The following is a 19,559-nucleotide window of genomic DNA, read 5'->3' as shown; positions in this document are numbered from 1 at the left end:
GGAGTCTGATGGTCAGATTTAAAGAGACAGTCACATATAGCAGTTCTCAACCTCCCGCTGATTTTACTCTGTCACTTTAAGGCACCAACGCTGCTTTCTTCAGCACCCTGCCGCAGACTCGCCATCAGCCTCGCCTCTCTCTGTCAAAGAGAACCCGACTGAACCGAGATCGGACCGAATCACTATGACGGAAACCAGTAAGACGCACGTCATCCTGCTGTCCTGCGGCAGCTTCAACCCCATCACCAAGGGACACATCCATATGTTCGGTGAGCATCTGAGGGACTATGGGGGAGGGGGACAGGCCTGTGAGGGGACCCATAAGGATACCATACCCCCTCTCTGGTACCAGTCATACACATCCGAACCTAATCCAGCTGTTTATATAACAGGAAACCAGATGTTAGTTCGGATTGGTGCATCAGGTTGGTGCTGTCCAGGAGGGTGGTGCTGAAATGGGCGACGCATCAAACACAACTCGATAATCCAAACATTCCAGTTTCTGATTCATCAGTACCGGTTCCGATAGAAAACATTGGGCAGAACCGCTGTCCGAACCGTGTGGCGCAGCGCAGACAGGAAACCTGGGATCCTGCGGGATTTTCCTCAACCATGTTACACAACAAACAGAAAGTGGAGCAGGAAGTTCAGGAAAACACCCTCAGAATGATCGCTTAGGGTGGAAATTCAGCATGAAAACATCCTGATGAAAACATGGGAACGAACTTCTTTAATTACAAATCTGTGAATAAACAAGAAAATCCAGAGAGCTCAATATCAACAATGTGAGGAAAAAATAAAAACGCTGATTGCTTTGAATTTTAAATCTAAATGCGGATAATGTTCACTCACTTTTTAAACTAATTTGATGATAAGGATAGATTGATTGGTTAAATTTATCAGTCAGTTTTCTGTAACTGGCAGATATTTAACATGTGTGCATGAGGAGTTTGGAGGGGTGATAAATAATTTCTAATATATAAATATCACTATTTCAATGTTGAAGCTTTCATTTTTAAATTTAAAGCACACTGCTATGTAATATAAAAATAAGGTTACATAGTGTTATGTGTATGCAGAGGTCAACCGAATGGAGTCACTGATGTGCATTTCCATGACATTGCTTTTTTATTTAATAAATGATTTAGTTTGTGAAAGCTTTGGTCCTGTTGGTTACCTTAGAAACGCTCCGTCTCTTTCTGTGAGATGTCTTGCATGCGTTATGAGAAGGAAGGGTGACGGATGGAATTTAATACATTTACAAAGAGAAACACCTTAAACCAGCATATTAATACAGGAGAGACAGAATTATTAGGTTATAATTTGATTAAAAAAAATATTTCCAACTGATAAGCAGGGTGACTGTCCATGACTCTGTTGCTTGCAAACACCTAACCACAGAAAAGGATTGAGAGGAAAAACATGACCAGGCAAAGGAAAACCGACAAGGAAGATAATAAGCAAACTGAAACATCAGGATGGGACCAGGAAGCGTCTAAAGACTCATGAGAGTCTTGTCAGAGCCAATGGATGGACCTGAGGCTAGATCAGTAACATGAATTGAGGTTTAGACTGAGATATCAGTGAGGTTGAGACTAGGTTCTGATATGAGCTGGTATTATTAAGGGACAACGAGTTGGACCTTTGTGGATGTCATCTCAAGGCACTTTACAGTTCACCAGATCATCCAGTAAAACTGATTCAAAGTTTTCTATCTAAGGAAAACCAGTTTATTGCAAGCCTATAGCAGCATAACTATAGACATAGCTCAGGATAATCTGAGCCACTCTAATTATAATCTTTATCAAAAAGGAAAGTTTTAAGCCTAGCCTTAAAAGTAGACAGGGTGTCGCCTCACGGACTAAAACTGGTAGTTGGTTCCACAGGAGAGGAGCCTGATAACTAAAAGATCTGCCTCCCATTCTACTTTTAGAAATTCTAGGAACCACTAGTAAACCTGCAGATTGAAAGGATCTACAACAGATCATGAACTGGACAGACTCCTTCCTTGGAAACGTGTTAATGTTGTTGAGAAGAAAGGTGGCCATATTGGTCACTGAGTTTTATGTTTAAAATGTTTAAAAATTATTATTTTTCCCCCTGTTCTTCTCATTTTAATAGATAGAAGGTAAACAAGTAACATGCTTTCGTTTGTCTAATAATTTTTCATAAATGTATGTTTTTTTCTTAGTAAGTCAGAATTAAATAAAAAAAAACTAAGCTTTGAGTTTTATCAACAGCTTGAGTTCCATAGCTGTTCAGTGACGACATGAATCCCCCAGAAATGATACTTGACTGATTACTGTCCACACAGACTATTTTATGTTTAAATCCATGAGCTGGTAAAGAGTTGGTGGAGTGCATGTAGCTGCAGGTCAAACTGGGAGTAAGGAGAGAATGAGATAAACCAGAAGATGGAATTCCTGGAAAAAGGGAAAGTGATTCTGAAATACACAGGAACAACAGTGACATGAAGACTCATCAGGAAAACAGGCCTACACTAGAATATGATTAATTTTTATTTGGTTGGATCCGATCCAGATGATTCACACAGTCAATAAATGTTATTTTAAAGTTTCAAAATAAAAAAATCACCAGCAGATTTCCTTATTTTTCTAGTCTGTTTAATAAAATTAGAAAAAGTCAGATTTGCATTATTTAAATCTGATGACAATAATCCATACCAACAGTTTTGTTTACAAACATGTCTTGCAGGCAGGTTTAAAAGGCTGTAATTTATAAACTCCATGAGGTTTCCCTACATTTACTGAGCTTGTCTAAAACCTCTGCTGGAGCCACAGAGATGTTTTTTTTATTCAAATTTGTAACAGATTCAGCATCTTAAAACTTCTTGAACTCCTGTACTCATGCAAGCCTAAATATTAACCTTTAACATCTAAAGTTAAATTTAGTGCCAACATATCTACAGATGCTGGCGAAGATTCTCAGTCATCAGGGTCAGAGTTATTCCAAAAAAGTCAATAAACAATCCACTGGACTTTGTTTCCAAGTTTAAAGACGTTCCGCTTCCCATCCAGGAAGCTTTTTCAATTTAAATGTCAGAAATACAAATAGCATTAGTAAGAAACTCAACCATATTTCTTTTTAGAATATCTACATATATTTAACATGAGAAGTCCCACATATTCAGAGTTTAGATATTGGTTTAACTTTTAGTTCCATGGAGCAGATTTTGATCTTTCAATTTTTCTGAGGATTTTTTCATGGATTAGGTTCTGATTCTGCTTTTAGGAAAATCTTTAAAATAAAATTTACTCTCTCCAGGCTATGTAGACATGCTGTGATTATTCTGTTGAAAATAAATTCCTCTCCTCTTTGTGTTAGAAAAAGCCAGAGAATATCTGCACCAAACTGGACGTTTCATCGTGATCGGAGGAATCATCTCACCAGTTCATGACTCCTATGGAAAACCAGTGAGTGAAACCAAAACACCTTTTCAGGGTGGAATCAGTCTGTGTTGATGCAGATCACAGAGTGACCTCATGGGGGTGACATTGCCTCCTTCCTTTGATAAAACACCAACTTTAGAGTACTGCTTCAGTATCATGATGGATCCGCAGTTAAAATCAGTTCCAATAAGATCATTTTATTCATAATAATTAAGGACCAAGATTAATTTCATTGTGTTGGTTTAATTATAAACTCTTTAAATAATAGGAAAACATCAAGTGTTATTTTAGCCAGAAATCCTCTGCATTATTTCTGGAAATGTATAATGAGTTTGTGTTATAGGGGCCACAACCTTTTCAGTTGTACTTACTCAGAATCCTGCATAAGGAAGGAAAACATTTCTTAAAGTTAAAATAATAATAATGATGATTCCATGTGGAAAAAAGAAAAGCACGCTGTCGTCAGTAGTTTAAATGCATAAATTCATATTTAAAATGAAAACCTTTCAGTTAACTTCTGTTTAGTTAGTTTTCTTATTTGAGAACAAAAGTGGAACAAAGTCGAAATCCTTCTTAAATGAAGCAACGTAGGGAAAAGATTCTGATTCTATTCCTGAAACTTGGACCCATACTGTGTTTATCTTGGACAGGTCTCTAAACTGTAACGCTTCAACTCTCAGAAACTCTAGATCTTCACCTGTTTAGATCTGTTCTTAAGAAAATTAATAAGAAACAGTAGCTTCTCGAAATCTACAAAACATCTGAATGCAAACAGGTTTTATTATTTGTTGAAGAACTTTAACTAAAACCTGAGGAAGTTTTCCTATTAAATATCATCAGATTTTACAACCACCATAACCTTGCAGCCTGAAAATATTGGTTGAAGAAAACAGCTCTGATCAACATGATCAGAAAAAGATGGCTCCTCTCACTGAGCCAGGTTCAGCTGCTGCTGAAGGTTTCCTCCTCTTCCTCTAACTTCATGCTTGGTATGAGGGATTGCTACATTGTCAACAACCTAAATAAATTGTCTAAAGTAGGAAACTGAGTTTGAATGCATGGTTTTAAAAATAGGATACTACTGGAATGTCTGAACAAAGTCAGTATAGATGAACTGATTTTATAGATTTCTGGTTATGATTGGGGGATAAAAAGCTGTATAAAAGAGGAAAATAAAAATAAACAAATTTTAACAATGATGGCAACAATCCAAAGTTATTTGAGAATTAAGAAAAAGTTTTGAGAGAAAATGTTGTTCTTAATAAATAAAAGATAAACTGACATTTGGAAAATGATTCTAATGGAAAAGCTCTCATAAAAATTTACTTTTACTCTCAAATGTTGTTGTTGTTGTTTTTTCTTTTTTTCAGAGTGTAAACATTTTCTCTCAAAAATAGATTTCTCTCTCAAAATTTTTTAATTCTTTTTCAAAACATAAGTCTTTGCTTTCCATTCAGGATTTTTCTCTCTATGTCAAAATTGTGTCAGGGGTCTGTGTTCCAACTGGCCAGTTTCCACCCATCCATCCATTTTCAATCAGGCTTATCCCTGCTTGGGTAGCAAGGGGTGCTGGTGCCTATCTGTATGTCGGGGTCCACCCTGGACAGGTCTCCAGTCCATTGCAGGGCAACACAAAGACAAACAGGACAAACAACCATTCATGCAGAAACTCACACCTAAGGAGAATTTAGAGAAGCCAATTAACCTAACAGTCATGTTTTTGGACTGTGGGAGGAAGCCGGAGTACCCGGAGAGAACCCATGCATGCTCAGGGAGAACATGCAAACTCCATGCAGAAAGACCCCGGGCCAGGATTCGCACCCGGAACCTTCTTGCTGCAATGCAGCTGTGCTACCCACTTCTATTTATTTTTCTCGTCAAAAAGATGTATTTTCCCCTCTCAGCTGTTTTTCTTTTTTTCTTTAATTTGATAAAAACATAAGACTTAAACAATATTTGAAAGTAAACATATATATTTGAGAAGGCTTTATTCCCTTGAATTTATCTTTTATTGGACGACAAAATATTTTCTCTACAAACTTTTCTTTCAGTCTCAAATTACATCAACTTTGCTATCAATGTGAAAATGTATTTCCTTTAATATATTCATTCTACTTTCACAATTATTTCCCTTTGCACATGGATATTTTCTTGACTTTAGTAAAAACAAGACAATAACTCAATACTATTGTTGTTTCAACAGGTGATTAGAAACCTTAGTCCAATATTTTCTGTAACAATCCTGCCTTCATCTGTTCTTATTCCATTGATAACATGTCATTATTCCACTGAGGAGAGTCAAAGCAGTTTTCAGTGTTTGACGTGTTTGAGTGAAGCTCTCAGTTGGGAGGCAATGATGTGTGTCAGAACCAGTCCATGCTGACTCATCCTTTGTTCTGGTGCTTCTAAAGATCAGAACATTCCAGTTGTTTCTGTTGGTGCTTTAGCCTGAACAGAACCTGAGGTTCTGTCTTCCTGCTGGGAGATCAGCTCCTGTTGTGTTTTCCTCCATTACCAGCCTCAGATATCATCAGCCTGTATGCAGCTGCAGCTCTGCAGGAATTAATAAAGATCTTGTCCTACTTTCTCTCAGCTTCCACAAAAAACACATATCATGAATAATAGATGCTGCAGAAATCCAGTTTATACAGCAAATAGAGTCTTTACTTCTCTTTTCTTATTATTAGAGTTTTTTTCTATCATTTTTTTCTGCTTAATGCACAACCGTAGGTATTCTATTAAAGCCTTTTTAGATTTATTCTTTATCCGTAGGTGAAAAATACATAATCAAAACAGAAAATCATCATTGTCTGTTTAATTTCTTTACCTTTTGTGGTCTTATGGAACGAGATAAATAATGATAATATAGAGGTAAAAAGATAGTTTTAACTCAGAGCTAGAAGGTTCAGACAGTATTACCTAAAACTTGGAGTCAAACCTTCTGTCTATGGGTTTTACACCTGCTTAGAGGTAGTGATCTACATAAGGGCTGGGCAAACTTTTTAAATCAGGAGCCACACTGACTTTGGAAGTATTGTTAATTTCATTGTACTGCTGTACAATCACAATAAATAAATTCCAAATCAATGATCACCATCAATGCATTAATATTTTAATTAAATAGTTCTTTCTAGAATATGTTTATGTACAGAGGATCTTACTTTACTAAGTCACAACTCAGAACTTAACATATGTAACCCTTTTAAAATCATTTAACTGTCACTTAAAAGGTTAGTAATAAAACAGGGGATTTGCAGATCTGAGGTGTTCATAAGTCAGTAGGATTTTGTTGGTTCATCACAGTAAATGTAGGTAGGTAGGTGAAGCCAGAAAACATGTCTGGAAGTTTGGCTTCATTTAATGAAGCATGAAACACGCCAACTGTAAGCAACTTAAGGGAAAAGTCTGGTCAGCAAGGAATAATCAATGGATTAATTTTTATATACCTAAAACTAATATGTTGGCGGTGATTTAAGGAATTTAGCATTAATCAGTAAAAACCAATAATTTTCATTGCGATCTGAGTCTGGGAGCGGCCATTTTTGCCCACATATAGTAACCCCTCCCTCCTGCCATCTTCCAGCAGTGACGTCACGGTGCGGTAAGCCTAGCGCCATTCTCCCCGCTTTACAAGCAGAATCAATAGGAACTACTAGACACATCTGCAATCAACAACAATTATTGAAGATTTCCAGAGGACTTCACCATTGAAATTCACCAGAGCTATAGTGAAACTGACAATGCCCACGTGCATGGCAGCTGGATGCTGGAATACATCGGGTAAAAGTGAAAAATAAAGAGTTATTCCACCTTTCTGATTCCTGATCCTCCACGGACGGGTTGGTCGTTGGATCGCCAACTTGAAGAGGGAGGATTTGCCATCGAACTTCTGGCCAGAGAAAAAACCCGTAATATGAAGCCAACATTTGGAAGAAGAATGTTTTCAAGATGACTTGGATAATAGCGCGTTGTGACAAACACCAGATAGAGCACTGGGACTTGATCAACAGCCGATACCGCACCGTGACGTCACAAACCAGTAGGTGGCAGTAGTGTTCTTTAACAAACAAAATTACTCTAAATTAAAAACACTTTTAATTTATTGAACAGTATGGAATAATTTTAGATTTATGGTACTTTCAGAAGTTTTAATTCTGAATATGACCGGATTTATCCTTTAAACATGTCCTGTTAAATAGGGTAACATTGATGATCAATTAGCTCCAACCGCAAAGCCTGTGGTATCTTTTCAGGACCATGTGAGAAAGGACATGACACCGGCTGAAGGGACACCTTCTGAAGGCTTCACATTATGTTAAAAACTTGTTGGCTGCAACTAGTGTTTCTGAGAAGCAGTAAGGCTGAACCATATTTAACACACTGGATGATCAAATAATAATACTCAGTTATAATAATACTCAGAGGTAATAATTGATATTACCTATATCTACATTGTTTAAAGGAAAGCTCTGTGTTTAGACCTTGAAGCTTTCTCTCTGCGGTTCTTTTCCTGAGAAGAGATCACTCAGGACAAACTCTTAGAATAACACTTCCTAATGTTTATGTATTAAATAACCATGAGACAGGACAACAGATTTAGACAGAAATTGTAATCTTACTCAGATCAGAGACATTGCATTCAAGTTATAGAAGGCAGTGGTTACCAACCGGGCTCACATCTTGTTAAAGTGGCCCTGGTTCACAGTTAAAGGAGCATTTTATACAACTCCAGTCTGCCAGTGATTACATCATTACATCATACGCACTTGAAGATGAGGAGACATCCATGGCTGCAACCTTATCAAAATGTTACACCTTGTTCTTAGATCAAGGACACCGCTCTCATTCCATTCCCAAATCTTTGCCATGTACAGAATGAAGATGACTTTTTATCCTGACAGAGGAACCGTCCTAATGAGATAAACTACTGGGTAAAACATTTGTTCTGACACACAACAGGCAGGTAATATTAGGAATTAACAGACTCACACATCTTCAATAAAAATAATCCTAACAACAGTTTGTTTAAGCAGGTGTAGGAAAATGGGTCTGATGTCCCATGTTGTTGTGTTTTGTTTGATACCAGACCAGGGCAGAATGATTATAGAATATCAAAGAGCTGAAATGCCTTCAGGACTCGGGGTCTGACACTGTCTTGGTGTCATATATTGTTCTAATCTGCCTCTTAAACTGACTTTTAGAGACATGCATCCGCAAGGATGAAGTAAATGATGGTCCATGGCAGATGGTTGAATAATTTGAGATGAAGTATTTGGTCAAATGAAGGTGGGATGTGTTTTTGGCTGTGGGCAGAAGAGAAGGATGCTCAGCTTGTTCCTGAACTACACCTGTTGGCTAATGTGTGTAATTTAGCTTTGGCAGAAAAATATTTATATCTATATTTAGTTTTTAAATATAAAATATTATAAAAAAAATTTTGCTAAAACTTTTTATCCTTCTTGCTATCTTTTATCTTAACTGATTCTCTGTACTCCTCAATAGTCCCCTGCTTTCCTACATGAATGTTTTTTTTCACTTGTAGTGAAGATCACCAGTGATCCAGTGTTTATCTACATAGAAGTTTATACAGGCCGTCAAACACTGTTTTTACATTGATAAGAGTGGCGACCTAGTGGTTACGGCATAGCGCTTGGAATCCAGAGGTTCTGAGTTCAAGCCCCACTCCCACAGACTGTCAGTCTGGCTCTCTGAGCAAAGATCCTTTACCCCACATTGCTCCCTGGGTCCCACACAGTGGCAGGCCACTTCTCCCCAAGACGATGGCTAAATGCAGAGGTAAATTTCTCCAATGTGAGATTAGTAAAGTCCAATTATTGTTATGTTCTCTCCATGTAGCTGGCATGGCACCTTAAGCAGTGGAGCAGAAGTACTCCAGAACAGACTGATTCATGGAGAACAGCAACTTAACTATGATTTGAGCTGTTGTACCAATAGTTATCAGGCCAAATTAAACAGCCCAGAAAACTGTTTATAGCCCAGCATTTGTAATTTACTTCTATCTGATCTGCATTTTTTTCCACCTCTCAGGGCTTGGTGTCCAGTCAACATCGCCTTACCATGTGTCAACTGGCTGTGCAGTCTTCTGATTGGATCAGGTGAGGTGTCAGTTTTCCAACAAAGAAAAATTATTTTATTTTGAAAGTGTTTTTACTTAGCATGTTAAAACATTAAGTTATGTTTTATTTTGTTTCATCATCTGTCATAGACAGAATATTTCTTTGCTGATTTATTCTCTCTTTGAGCTTAAGGCCTAAATATAGATTTTGAGCTCATCAGTTGTGCTTCTCTGCAGCTTTTAACTGTTCTAGATGTTTCTCATATAATTGTAAAGGGGAAATAAAACCTGAACTTTGTTAGAGTTAAAAAAAATTGAAAAATAGTTTTATTCTTTGAAACAAGTGGGATGAGAGCAGAGTTTCACTGTGAGACTTTCTGCACCTGCAGGGTGGATCCCTGGGAGTGTTATCAGGAAACCTGGCAGACCACGTGCAGCGTGTTGGAGCACCATCGTGACCTCATGAAGGTCAGTCACTAACATTCACCAGGACATTAAACTAATCAGGAACTAAACAGCAGCAGAATAACCAACAGAACTTTTTAAGACCAGGAGCTTCATGTGTTCTGTGTCCAACCTGATGCAGTGACAGCAAACCAAATGTGGTCCTTATTAAACCTCTAATAACCTTTTCTTTTTCTCAGAGAGTCACGGGATGCATCCTTTCCAATGTCAACACGCCCTCAACCACTCCTGTGATTGGTCAGCCACAGAACCAGACTACACCCATCTACCAGGACCACAACGACATGAACCATAAGCCCACAGCCAGTGAGTCCAACTGATCCAACATCTGTTAATGAGGGATGCAAAGTAGGACAAAGAAAAGCATTCAAAAGCATGGCAGGAACATTACATTGTATAGAATAGAATAGAATAGAATAGAATAGAATAGAATAGAATAGAATAGAATAGAATAGAATAGAATAGAATAGAATAGAATAGAATAGAATAGAATAGAATAGAATAGAATAGAATAGAATAGATATAGTATACAGTAGTAAAGAATAGCATAGCACTGGAAAGAATAGATCAGCATAAAACATCAAATCATAGCAGCATCACTTATAATAAAACAGAATAGAATACATAGAACAGCATAGCAGAGAATACCAGTAGGAAGCAGCAGTAATTTTAGCAGAACCTATGATAGAACCTATGATTAGATTTTAACATGGCAATGCAAAAAATAGCATAAATTAACATAGAAATAATACTATAAAATTGTAATAAAACTGCCTATAAATATGGTTATGAATCTATAGTTATTGCAGCCTATGTAGGACTGTGACACTATGTATGTTCTAATTAAATCTCTGATGTAGGTAAAACAGTTTGAGCTGCATGTCTTTATGGATTCTTTTTTTGTTTGTTTGTTTCTCTTCAGTCAAGCTTTGGGGGAAGATCAGTGAGAATTTGGGTAAAATCTGCTGTGTTCGGCCCAACATGGAGCGTTTCACATTTGTTGGTGAGAAAACATCATTTTATTTGTGATGATAGACACTGTGTGGAGGCAAAGGTTTTAATTTGCCTAATTCAATTCAATTCAGGTTATTTATATACCGCCATTTCACAACACATGTCATCTCAAGGCACTTTACAGTTCAACCAGATCATCCAGTCAAATTGATTCAAAGTTTTTTTTATCAAAACCAGTTGATTGCATCGACTCATTGACTCAAAGGCAATCCATTACACCAAGTATGCTTGTAGCGACAGTAGAGAGGAAAAACGTTTTAACAGGAAGAAACCTCCAGCAGAACCAGGCTCAGTGTGAGCGGCCATCTGCCGAGGCCCACTGGGGTTCAAGGAGACAGAAGCAGAGATAGAAAAAGAAGCATAGATAGAAAAGCCATCTGTAAACCAGCTCCACAGGTATCCAGCTCCGAGCCAGCTCCCATGTCAGAGGATGAAGAGAACACATCCAGTTAGTCACAGTCAGAGAAACAGGACTACACTGAAAAACAGGTCGATCTCCAACACCTAGAAACAAAGGTGTTGATGGCAGCAGCACAGCTGATATTTCTCTCCAGGATGGAGTCACAGCCAAACAGGAACAGACCAGATGAAGCTACTATGAGAAAAAGCAGAGAGAGCAGAACGTTAGAGATTGAACTAACAGATTCTGCAGAGTGGGAGAATAGAGCTAGAATGAAGCAGAATGATGAAAAAGGGGTCCCTATGTCCTCCAGCAGTCTAAGCCTATAGCAACCTGAGCCACTCTACCTGTAAGCTTTATAAAAAGGAAAGTTTTAAGCCTAGCCTTAAAAGTAGACAGGGTGTCTGCCTCACGGACTAAAACTGGTAGTTGGTTCCACAGGAGAGGAGCCTGATAACTAAAAGATCTGCCTCCCATTCTACTTTTAGAAATTCTAGGAACCACTAGTGAACCTGCAGACTGAGAGTAAAGTGCTCTGTTAGGAACATAGGCAGTTTATTTGATTTAATGCAATTAAAATAGCAGGTTATTTTCAGAGAGCTAAATGTTTATGCAGCTTTAAGGACAGAAATAAATATCCAACTGTCTGTTTCAGATGAAAATGCCAACCTGGGGACCACGGTGAGGTATGAGGAGATTGGTGAGTTTTCTCTGGTCCTGAGTGAGATCAGAGAATTTTGTCCTCTGCTTTTTCCTCCTACTGTGTCTAAACTCCTTCTTGTCGTGTTTGGATTCAGTAAACATGATGTTTAGAAAGAGAAGGTGGTGTTTACCCAGAAAACGTCATGTTTAGTGAGGACGTGTCTGTCTCTTTCCTCCTGCCTGTCCATCCTCTGTAGAGTTACGCATCTTGCTCCTGTGTGGCAGTGATCTCCTGGAGTCCTTCTGCATCCCTGGCCTGTGGAAGGACAGTGATGTAAGCACACTGTTGCCCCGCCCACATAGACATAACCCCAGCCACTAACATGTAACTCTTCCCAACTACATGTGTCTCCTTGCCTCAGTTAGCTGTCATTATGATAAACTGAACGTCTGAAACTATGATTCTTTATTTTCAGATCAAACAATAAAGTCAAAGAACCTGGTTTGATCAGACATTACAGTGAAAATATTCCTCTACTTTGTAAAAACATTTAAAAAAGCTCCCGGATATTCCCATCAATGTGTTTCTGCATGGTTTCAGAATTCTGCATAAAGCTTCTACATGAGGAATCTTTGATGAGCCTCTAAATGTCAGATGAACCCATCACATGTGTGTAGATCTGACATGAATTCACTACAGATGCAAAAATTCAAGCATGTTCTGTTTCTTTAATATCTGCATCTGGTTACAGTGTTAGAATGAGGCTCCCCCTACTGTTTGAAGTGGTTGATTACCTTTAAATCAACACGTTTACCTATTATAATACATTTGAATCTAATGATTTTTTTCTGTTGGTGAATGGATAATAAAATTAGGACTGATCTTCTTGCTGGTGGATAAACTGAAAGTCAATCTCTGTTGCTCCACCATGAGGTCATCATGTTTTCAGCTCTGTTGCAGGTTGCTGAAGGTTGAAGGTTCTGTTTGCTTGCAGATGGAGGTGATTGTGGGTGATTTTGGGATAGTGGTTGTTCCTCGTGACGGCGTGGACACAGAGAGGATCATGAATCATTCCTCAGTCCTCCGCAAATACAAGGTGGGGGATCCAGATTAGGTGTTTCTGCAGTACGGCGCAGTAAGACGACAAAATAATGCACATTAAAGCCCTGCTGAGTGCAGCCAGTGATTTAATAATACATTTGTGCCAGTAGCAGGTGATTGGGTCTTTCGTTAACGCACTATCTCAGACTATATTTAACCCCCCTCAACCATTAAAGTGGGGCATACACTGTGCTAGACTTTTAATCATTGCTTGCAGCTCCGGTTCACACTGTACAAAGAAACTGCAGGGTTTCGTAGTAGAGTCTGAGTTCACATGTCACGATGTATGTTTTCACACTGTACGTCTAAAAACCAGGTGGGACTCAGCTCCGCAGTGAGATGGCGCTACTCGTACTCATCTATCCCAAAGCCAAAGGACTAGAAGAGAAATATCAAGCTCACTAGAGTGAAACGCGCTGCCTTGGCAATTTGTGAAATTTAGTGCTGAAAGCCCTAAAAAGAAAAGGCGACGACGTATTTGGACAAAGACATGGCTGAGCAAACGTGGCTACTAGGGTCTGTCAATGTTGCAGAGAGAACGCTTTTTTACTTCTGTGTTTTCTTCTGAGAGAAAGACGAAGAAGAATCTTTGTTTGCCCACTGAGCGATTTGCCCACGACCACCTTACAACGGCCGAATGAATTTAAAACATATTTGATTTTCTCCTGACCGTACGATTCCTGATGGGGAGGTGGTGCTGAGAGGCTGATCGCTCCTCGTTACCCCCTGTATACTACATGAGGCATGATCAGGCTGAAAGTCGGTCCGATAGGAAAATTCTCACATGACTGGAGAATCGCCCTGAAAAGGGCAAAAAATCGTACAGTGTATGCCCGGCTTAAGACTTTCTCCAGAATGAATCTTAATGCTGTATCTCTTTAAAAAAAATAGAATAAAGGTGAATAACAGCTGATGTTTGAGTCGTTTCTGTTGCTCCTGCTAGTCGCAGGCAGCAGAGCATCTAATTTATCAGCTACTAAACTCCGCCCACTTCTCTGAATTATGTCTCTTTTCTGCCTTGTCATAAAAAAAACCTTTGAGAAGATCTTAACATCACGTGACCTTTGTGACCTTCTGTGTTTTAGGAAAACATCATTGTGGTAAAGGATGCAACGAACCACCCGATGTCCATCGTCAGCTCAACCAAGAGCAGGTGGGATAAAAACTGAACTAGCAGGGCTGGAACAGGCCAACGTCTCTGATTATTTTGATTTCTGTAAAACATGTTCAGGTTTTTCACCGAAAGTCTGTATCTAAGAAAAGGGTTTGCAGAATCCACACAATGTGGGATTCTTAAAACAAAATAGCCAGGTTTGTTCTGCTGGAGGTTTAACAGACTTCCTGAACTAATCTAAGTTCCTAAGTACATTGAAAAATGGAACATGGATGCAAAACATTGAAATCTCTTTAGATGAGTATAAGAAACTCTTAAAGGTCAATAAAGGATGAATGAAATCCATGTTTTTTCTTCTGAAGAAGATCTATATTAGAGTTTTAATCAGACCACAACTTATTTAAGCTTGTAAAAGATAATTTAATGTTAGAAAAGCTTGACCTTAGCAACCTCGCAGTTAAAGGAAAAGTCCAATCAGCAAGAAATAACCAATGGATCATTATCTAGACCAAAAACTAATACATACGTAGTGATTAAATGAATTTAGCATTAATCAGTAAAAAAAATTAAAACAATAATTTTCATTGCGATCATTGAGTCTGGGAGCGGCCATTTTTGCCCAAATATAGTAACCCCTCCCTCCTGCCATCTTCCAGCAGTGACGTCACGGTGCGGTAAGCCTAGAGCCATTCTCCCCGCTTTACAAGCTAAATCAATGGGAACTACTAGACACATCTGCAATCAACAACAATTATTGAAGATTTCCAGAGGACTTCACCATTGAAATTCACCAGAGCTATAGTGAAACTGACAATGCCCACGTGCATGGCAGCTGGATGCTGGAATACATCGGGTAAAAGTGGAAAAATAAAATGGTTATTTCACCTTCCTGATTCCTGATCCTCCACGGACGGGTTGGTCGTTGGATCGCCAACTTGAAGAGGGAGGATTTGCCATCGAACTTCTGGCCAGAGAAAAAACCCGTAATATGTAGCCAACATTTGGAAGAAGAATGTTTTCAAGATGACTTGGATAATAGCGCGTTGTGACAAACACCAGATACAGCACTGGGACTTGATCAACAGCCGATACCGCACCGTGACGTCACAAACCAGTAGGTGGCAGTAGTGTTCTTTGACAAACATGGATGCCTCCAGTAAAGCACATTCACATGAAAATTACTCTGAATTAAAAACACTGATTATTTATTGAACAGTATGGAATAATTTAAAGTACTTTCAGAAGTTTGTATTCTGAATATGGCCGGATTTCTCCTTTAATAAATGCCTCTAAAGTGAACAGTATAATAACCTCCTCTCCGTTCATCAGACTGGCTCTGCAGCACGGAGACGGACACGTGGTGGACTACCTGAGTCAGCCTGTCATCGACTACATCCTGCAGAGCCAGCTCTACATCAACACCTCAGGATAGAGCCGCCGGACCACACGACAACTGGGACAATTAATATGGAGGGAGGGGGGGCTAAAACGCCTAACATCTATATAACCCCCCCATGCAGAAAACTGAAACCTGTCTGTCTTCTGTGTCAACATATACTCTCCTTTTGAGCTTTTAAAGAGGAGCTTTAGTGTCCATACTTCTGTGTTATTTGACTTTACCTTGGATGGGAGCGGGGGGAGGGGCATGTTAAATCATAAGGCATGCATGGCAGACCACTGGGCATGCTCAGTGTGCACCAACTTCCATCTTTTTCAGGGTATTTGCTTATCTCTCATGGATGCAGACCTAAAGGATTCCTCTTAGTCTGAGAAACACTTTTCTGATTTTCCCGCATTGATAGAGTTTAAAGCTGCTGCAAACCATCAAGCTTTTAGTCAAGAAACCCACTTAAACTTCTACCTGAAGGGGGTCAATCCATTGATGTTTTTCTCAAATAACGGTTCATCTTCTCAGCTTTATCCCTTAGATTCTCATCCATGATCTTAGTGGCTGCCTCCGAAGCTAAATCACTGTCATATGAAAAATCCGATGGTTAAGATGCTATTTGCACAATTTAACTGAACTGTTTAAACTGAGCGATTATTGTGTCTGATCTAAGCACAGGTACCTGAAACAATCAGAGGTTCTATGCTTAAACAGCTATCCAATGTAGTAAATAAATCAGTTGAAAAACCCCAACTAAAACCAACCCTTTTACTCTGCTTTTAGTATTTTTTTCCATCGTTACGGTGGTAAAACCACTATTAAGGTGCAATATCTAATCAACATTATCTTCAAACACATAGATATGAAGCAGTCAAACCTCAGAAATACAGGTGCTGGTCATAAAATTAGAATATCATGAAAAAGTAGATTGATTTCAGTAATTCCATTTAAAAAGTGAAACTTGTATATTATATTTCTACATTACATACAAACTCATATATTTCAGATGTTTATTTTGTTTAATTTTGATGATTACAAATGACAACAAATGAAAATCTCAAATTCATCATATCAGAAAATTAGAATATTACTGAAGACCAATAAAAACAAAGGATTTATAGAAATGTTGGCCAACTGAAAAGTATGAACATGAAAAGTATGAGCATGTACAGCACTCAGTATTTAGTTGGGCCTCCTTTGGCCTGTATTACTGCAGCAATGCGGCGTGGCATGGAGTCGATCAGTCTGTGGCACTGCTCAGGTTTTATGATAGCCCAGGTTGCTCTAATAGTGGCTTTTAGCTCTTCTGAATTGTTGGGTCTGGTGTATTGCATCTTCTTCTTCACAATACCCCATAGATTTTCTATGGGGTTAAGGTCAGGAGAGTTTGCTGGCCAATTAAGAACAGGGATACCATGGTCCTTCAACCAGGTACTGGTAGCTTTGGCACTGTGTGCAGGTGCCAAGTCCTGTTGGAAAATGAAATCTGCATCTCCAAAAAGTTGGTCAGCTGCAGGAAGCATGAAGTGCTCTAAAACTTCCTGGTATGTGGCTGCGTTGACCCTGGACCTCAGAAAACACAATGGACCAACACCAGCAGATGACATGGCACCCCAAACCATCACTGACTGTGGAAACTTTACACTGGACTTCAAGCAACGTGGATGAAGTGCCTCTCTTCTTTTCCTCCAGACTCTGGGACCTTGATTTCCAAAGGAAATGCAAAATTTACTTTCATCAGAGAACATGACTTTGGACCACTCACCAGCAGTCCAGTCCTGTTTCTCTTTAGCCCAGGCAAGACGCTTCTGACGCTGTCTGTGGTTCAAGAGTGGCTTGACACAAGGAATGCGACAGCAGAAACCCATGTCTTTCATACGTCTGTGTGTGGTGGTTCTTGAAGCACTCACTCCAGCTGCAGTCCACTCTTTGTGAATCTCCCCCACATTTTTGAAGGGGTTTTGTTTCACAATCCTCTCCAGGGTGCGGTTATCTCTCTTGCTTGTACACTTTTTTCGACCACATCTTTTCCTTCCCTTCGCCTCTCTATTAATGTGCTTGGACACTGAGCTCTGTGAACAGCCAGCCTCTTTAGCGATGACCTTTTGTGTCTTGCCCTCCTTGTGCAAGGTGTCGATGGTCGTCTTTTGGACAACTGTCAAGTCAGCAGTCTTCCCCATGATTGTGTAGCCTATAGAACTAGACTGAAAGACCATTTAAAGGCTTTTGCAGGTGGTTTGAGTTAATTAGCTGATTAGAGTGTGGCACCAGGGGCCATCAATTTTGAACCTTTTCACAATATTCTAATTTTCTGATATGATGAATTTGAGATTTTCATTTGTTGTCATTTGTAATCATCAAAATTAAACAAAATAAACATCTGAAATATATGAGTTTGTATGTAATGTATGAATATAATATACAAGTTTCACTTTTTAAATGGAATTACTGAAATCAATCTACTTTTTCATGATATTCTAATTTTATGACCAGCACCTGTATGAGAACCAGAATCTGATGGTCCCTTTGAACCCTTCACACTACTGAGACCTTTAATTTACCAAGTCAAAAGTCCTGTCTTTAAGGATCAATTCAGCTGGTTTATCAACCTAAAACTGAGAAATCTCATTTTCCTAAAAATAATTATCAGAAAACCATATTGGCCGCATCGATCACACAATTACTCCACAGGACTGGGCAGAGTCTGGACCTTTTTTTGCCAAGACAAATGCTCTGGGAGAAAGTTTTTGCTTTCCAGACGTCATTAAAGTAAAACATGTTTCTTAGTCATATTGCCTAAAACAAGCAAAAAAAGGGAAACTATAAAAACCCTACAAAAAGTCAGTGCTTATCTCCTTCAGGGCAGCGCTGTAACACCATTCTCTATGAAGTGGTTCGCACTGCGATCAGCTTGCTGCCAAAACAATGTGACATGATTACTGCAACGTTCTGACAACCACCCAGACACCTTTGTCACCTGTGAGTTTTCAGATGTGATGAATGCTGGGTCGGTGTAAAGTCAGACTTCCCTTGGTTTGAGTCTCCTGTAGCTGCCGTTACTGAAATGACAATCTGCACACAAACCACATAATGTGATGTTTGCCAACATGTAGCTAGAGCTTAACCGGGAAACCACACAGCAAACTAAAGGGGGCAGCAGAACAAAAAATTAAAAAAATTAACAGCAGGGAGTCGTCGTTTCTTCTTTACCTCCCTTTGACCTAAAACATCACCGAGAGGTTATTTAGATGATTAACAGTAATCTAATCTGCAGATCTGAAACAATCAGTGGTCTGGGTCATGATCTTAGAAATAAAGAGTTCTTTTCACCTCGTCTTGTAAATAAACAATGTTCCTGAACAAACCCTCATGGTGTTTCTGCAGGGTATCTGGAGGTTTCCGCAGAACTTTCAACCACAGATCTATGAATGTCTGATGGGAGCTGATCTGATGCTTCATGTGGGGGGGGGGGGGGGGGGGGGGGTGTTAGAGGGAGAAGAAGGATTAAGAGACTTCAGGGAATCAATGGAAGAGATGACGATGACGATGATGGTGAGGATGATGTTGATGATCGGCATCATAATTATGTTATTGATGATATTTGTAATGAAGACGATGTTAATGGTGATACGGAGGATGTGATGAAGATGTTTAGGATGTGATGAAGATGAAGCAGCTTTTGTAAAGCGTTTAGGACTGTTTCTTTTTTTCTCAGTTTGTTTCTATTTCTAGTCTGCATGCTTTATTCTGACCGTGTGGGTCTGGCATGAATGTTTATCACTCAATAGATTATTATGGTCTGTTGTAAATGTGTTTGAGAAATACAATAAATTATACAAGATATATACAAAGACACCGTAGCTTCAGTTTGAGTCATGTTCTCAACATTTTTTATTCACTTTGTAAATGTCTGATTTCCACATGGAGTGTGGTGTGTGAGAGAATGGGT

General features: G+C 39.0%; 1 protein-coding gene across 1 annotated transcript; it reads left to right on the top strand.

Annotated features, from left to right (window-relative positions):
- Window positions 1–70: 70 nt before the first annotated feature.
- On the top strand, window positions 71–16,491 carry nmnat2 (nicotinamide nucleotide adenylyltransferase 2). The gene is made up of 11 exons (XM_038270036.1): window positions 71–269; window positions 3,346–3,434; window positions 9,459–9,526; window positions 9,876–9,954; window positions 10,131–10,257; window positions 10,874–10,954; window positions 12,021–12,065; window positions 12,265–12,341; window positions 13,003–13,104; window positions 14,195–14,262; window positions 15,553–16,491. Exons 1-11 carry the CDS (start codon window positions 185–187, stop codon window positions 15,653–15,655), a joined length of 924 nt encoding a protein of 307 aa, XP_038125964.1. The 5' UTR covers window positions 71–184; the 3' UTR covers window positions 15,656–16,491.
- The last annotated feature ends 3,068 nt before the right edge of the window (window positions 16,492–19,559 follow it).

This window comes from Cyprinodon tularosa, unplaced genomic scaffold (genome assembly GCF_016077235.1).
Source record: "Cyprinodon tularosa strain WSP-4 unplaced genomic scaffold, ASM1607723v1 ctg749, whole genome shotgun sequence".
Taxonomy (NCBI): domain Eukaryota; kingdom Metazoa; phylum Chordata; class Actinopteri; order Cyprinodontiformes; family Cyprinodontidae; genus Cyprinodon; species Cyprinodon tularosa.
The sequence above is the reverse complement of the archived record's forward strand: the minus strand, read 5'-3'. Positions and strand labels throughout refer to the sequence as shown.

What these genes read in the sequence shown, in the direction of transcription:
- nmnat2 (XM_038270036.1), top strand. Translation starts at nt 185, where the DNA reads ATGACGGAAACCAGTAAGACGCACGTCATCCTGCTGTCCTGCGGCAGC. An exon ending in CAGTCTTCTGATTGGATCAG is followed by an intron (nt 9,527 to 9,875) that starts GTGAGGTGTCAG and finishes CTGCACCTGCAG; the next exon opens with GGTGGATCCCTGGGAGTGTT. An exon ending in GGAGCGTTTCACATTTGTTG is followed by an intron (nt 10,955 to 12,020) that starts GTGAGAAAACAT and finishes TGTCTGTTTCAG; the next exon opens with ATGAAAATGCCAACCTGGGG.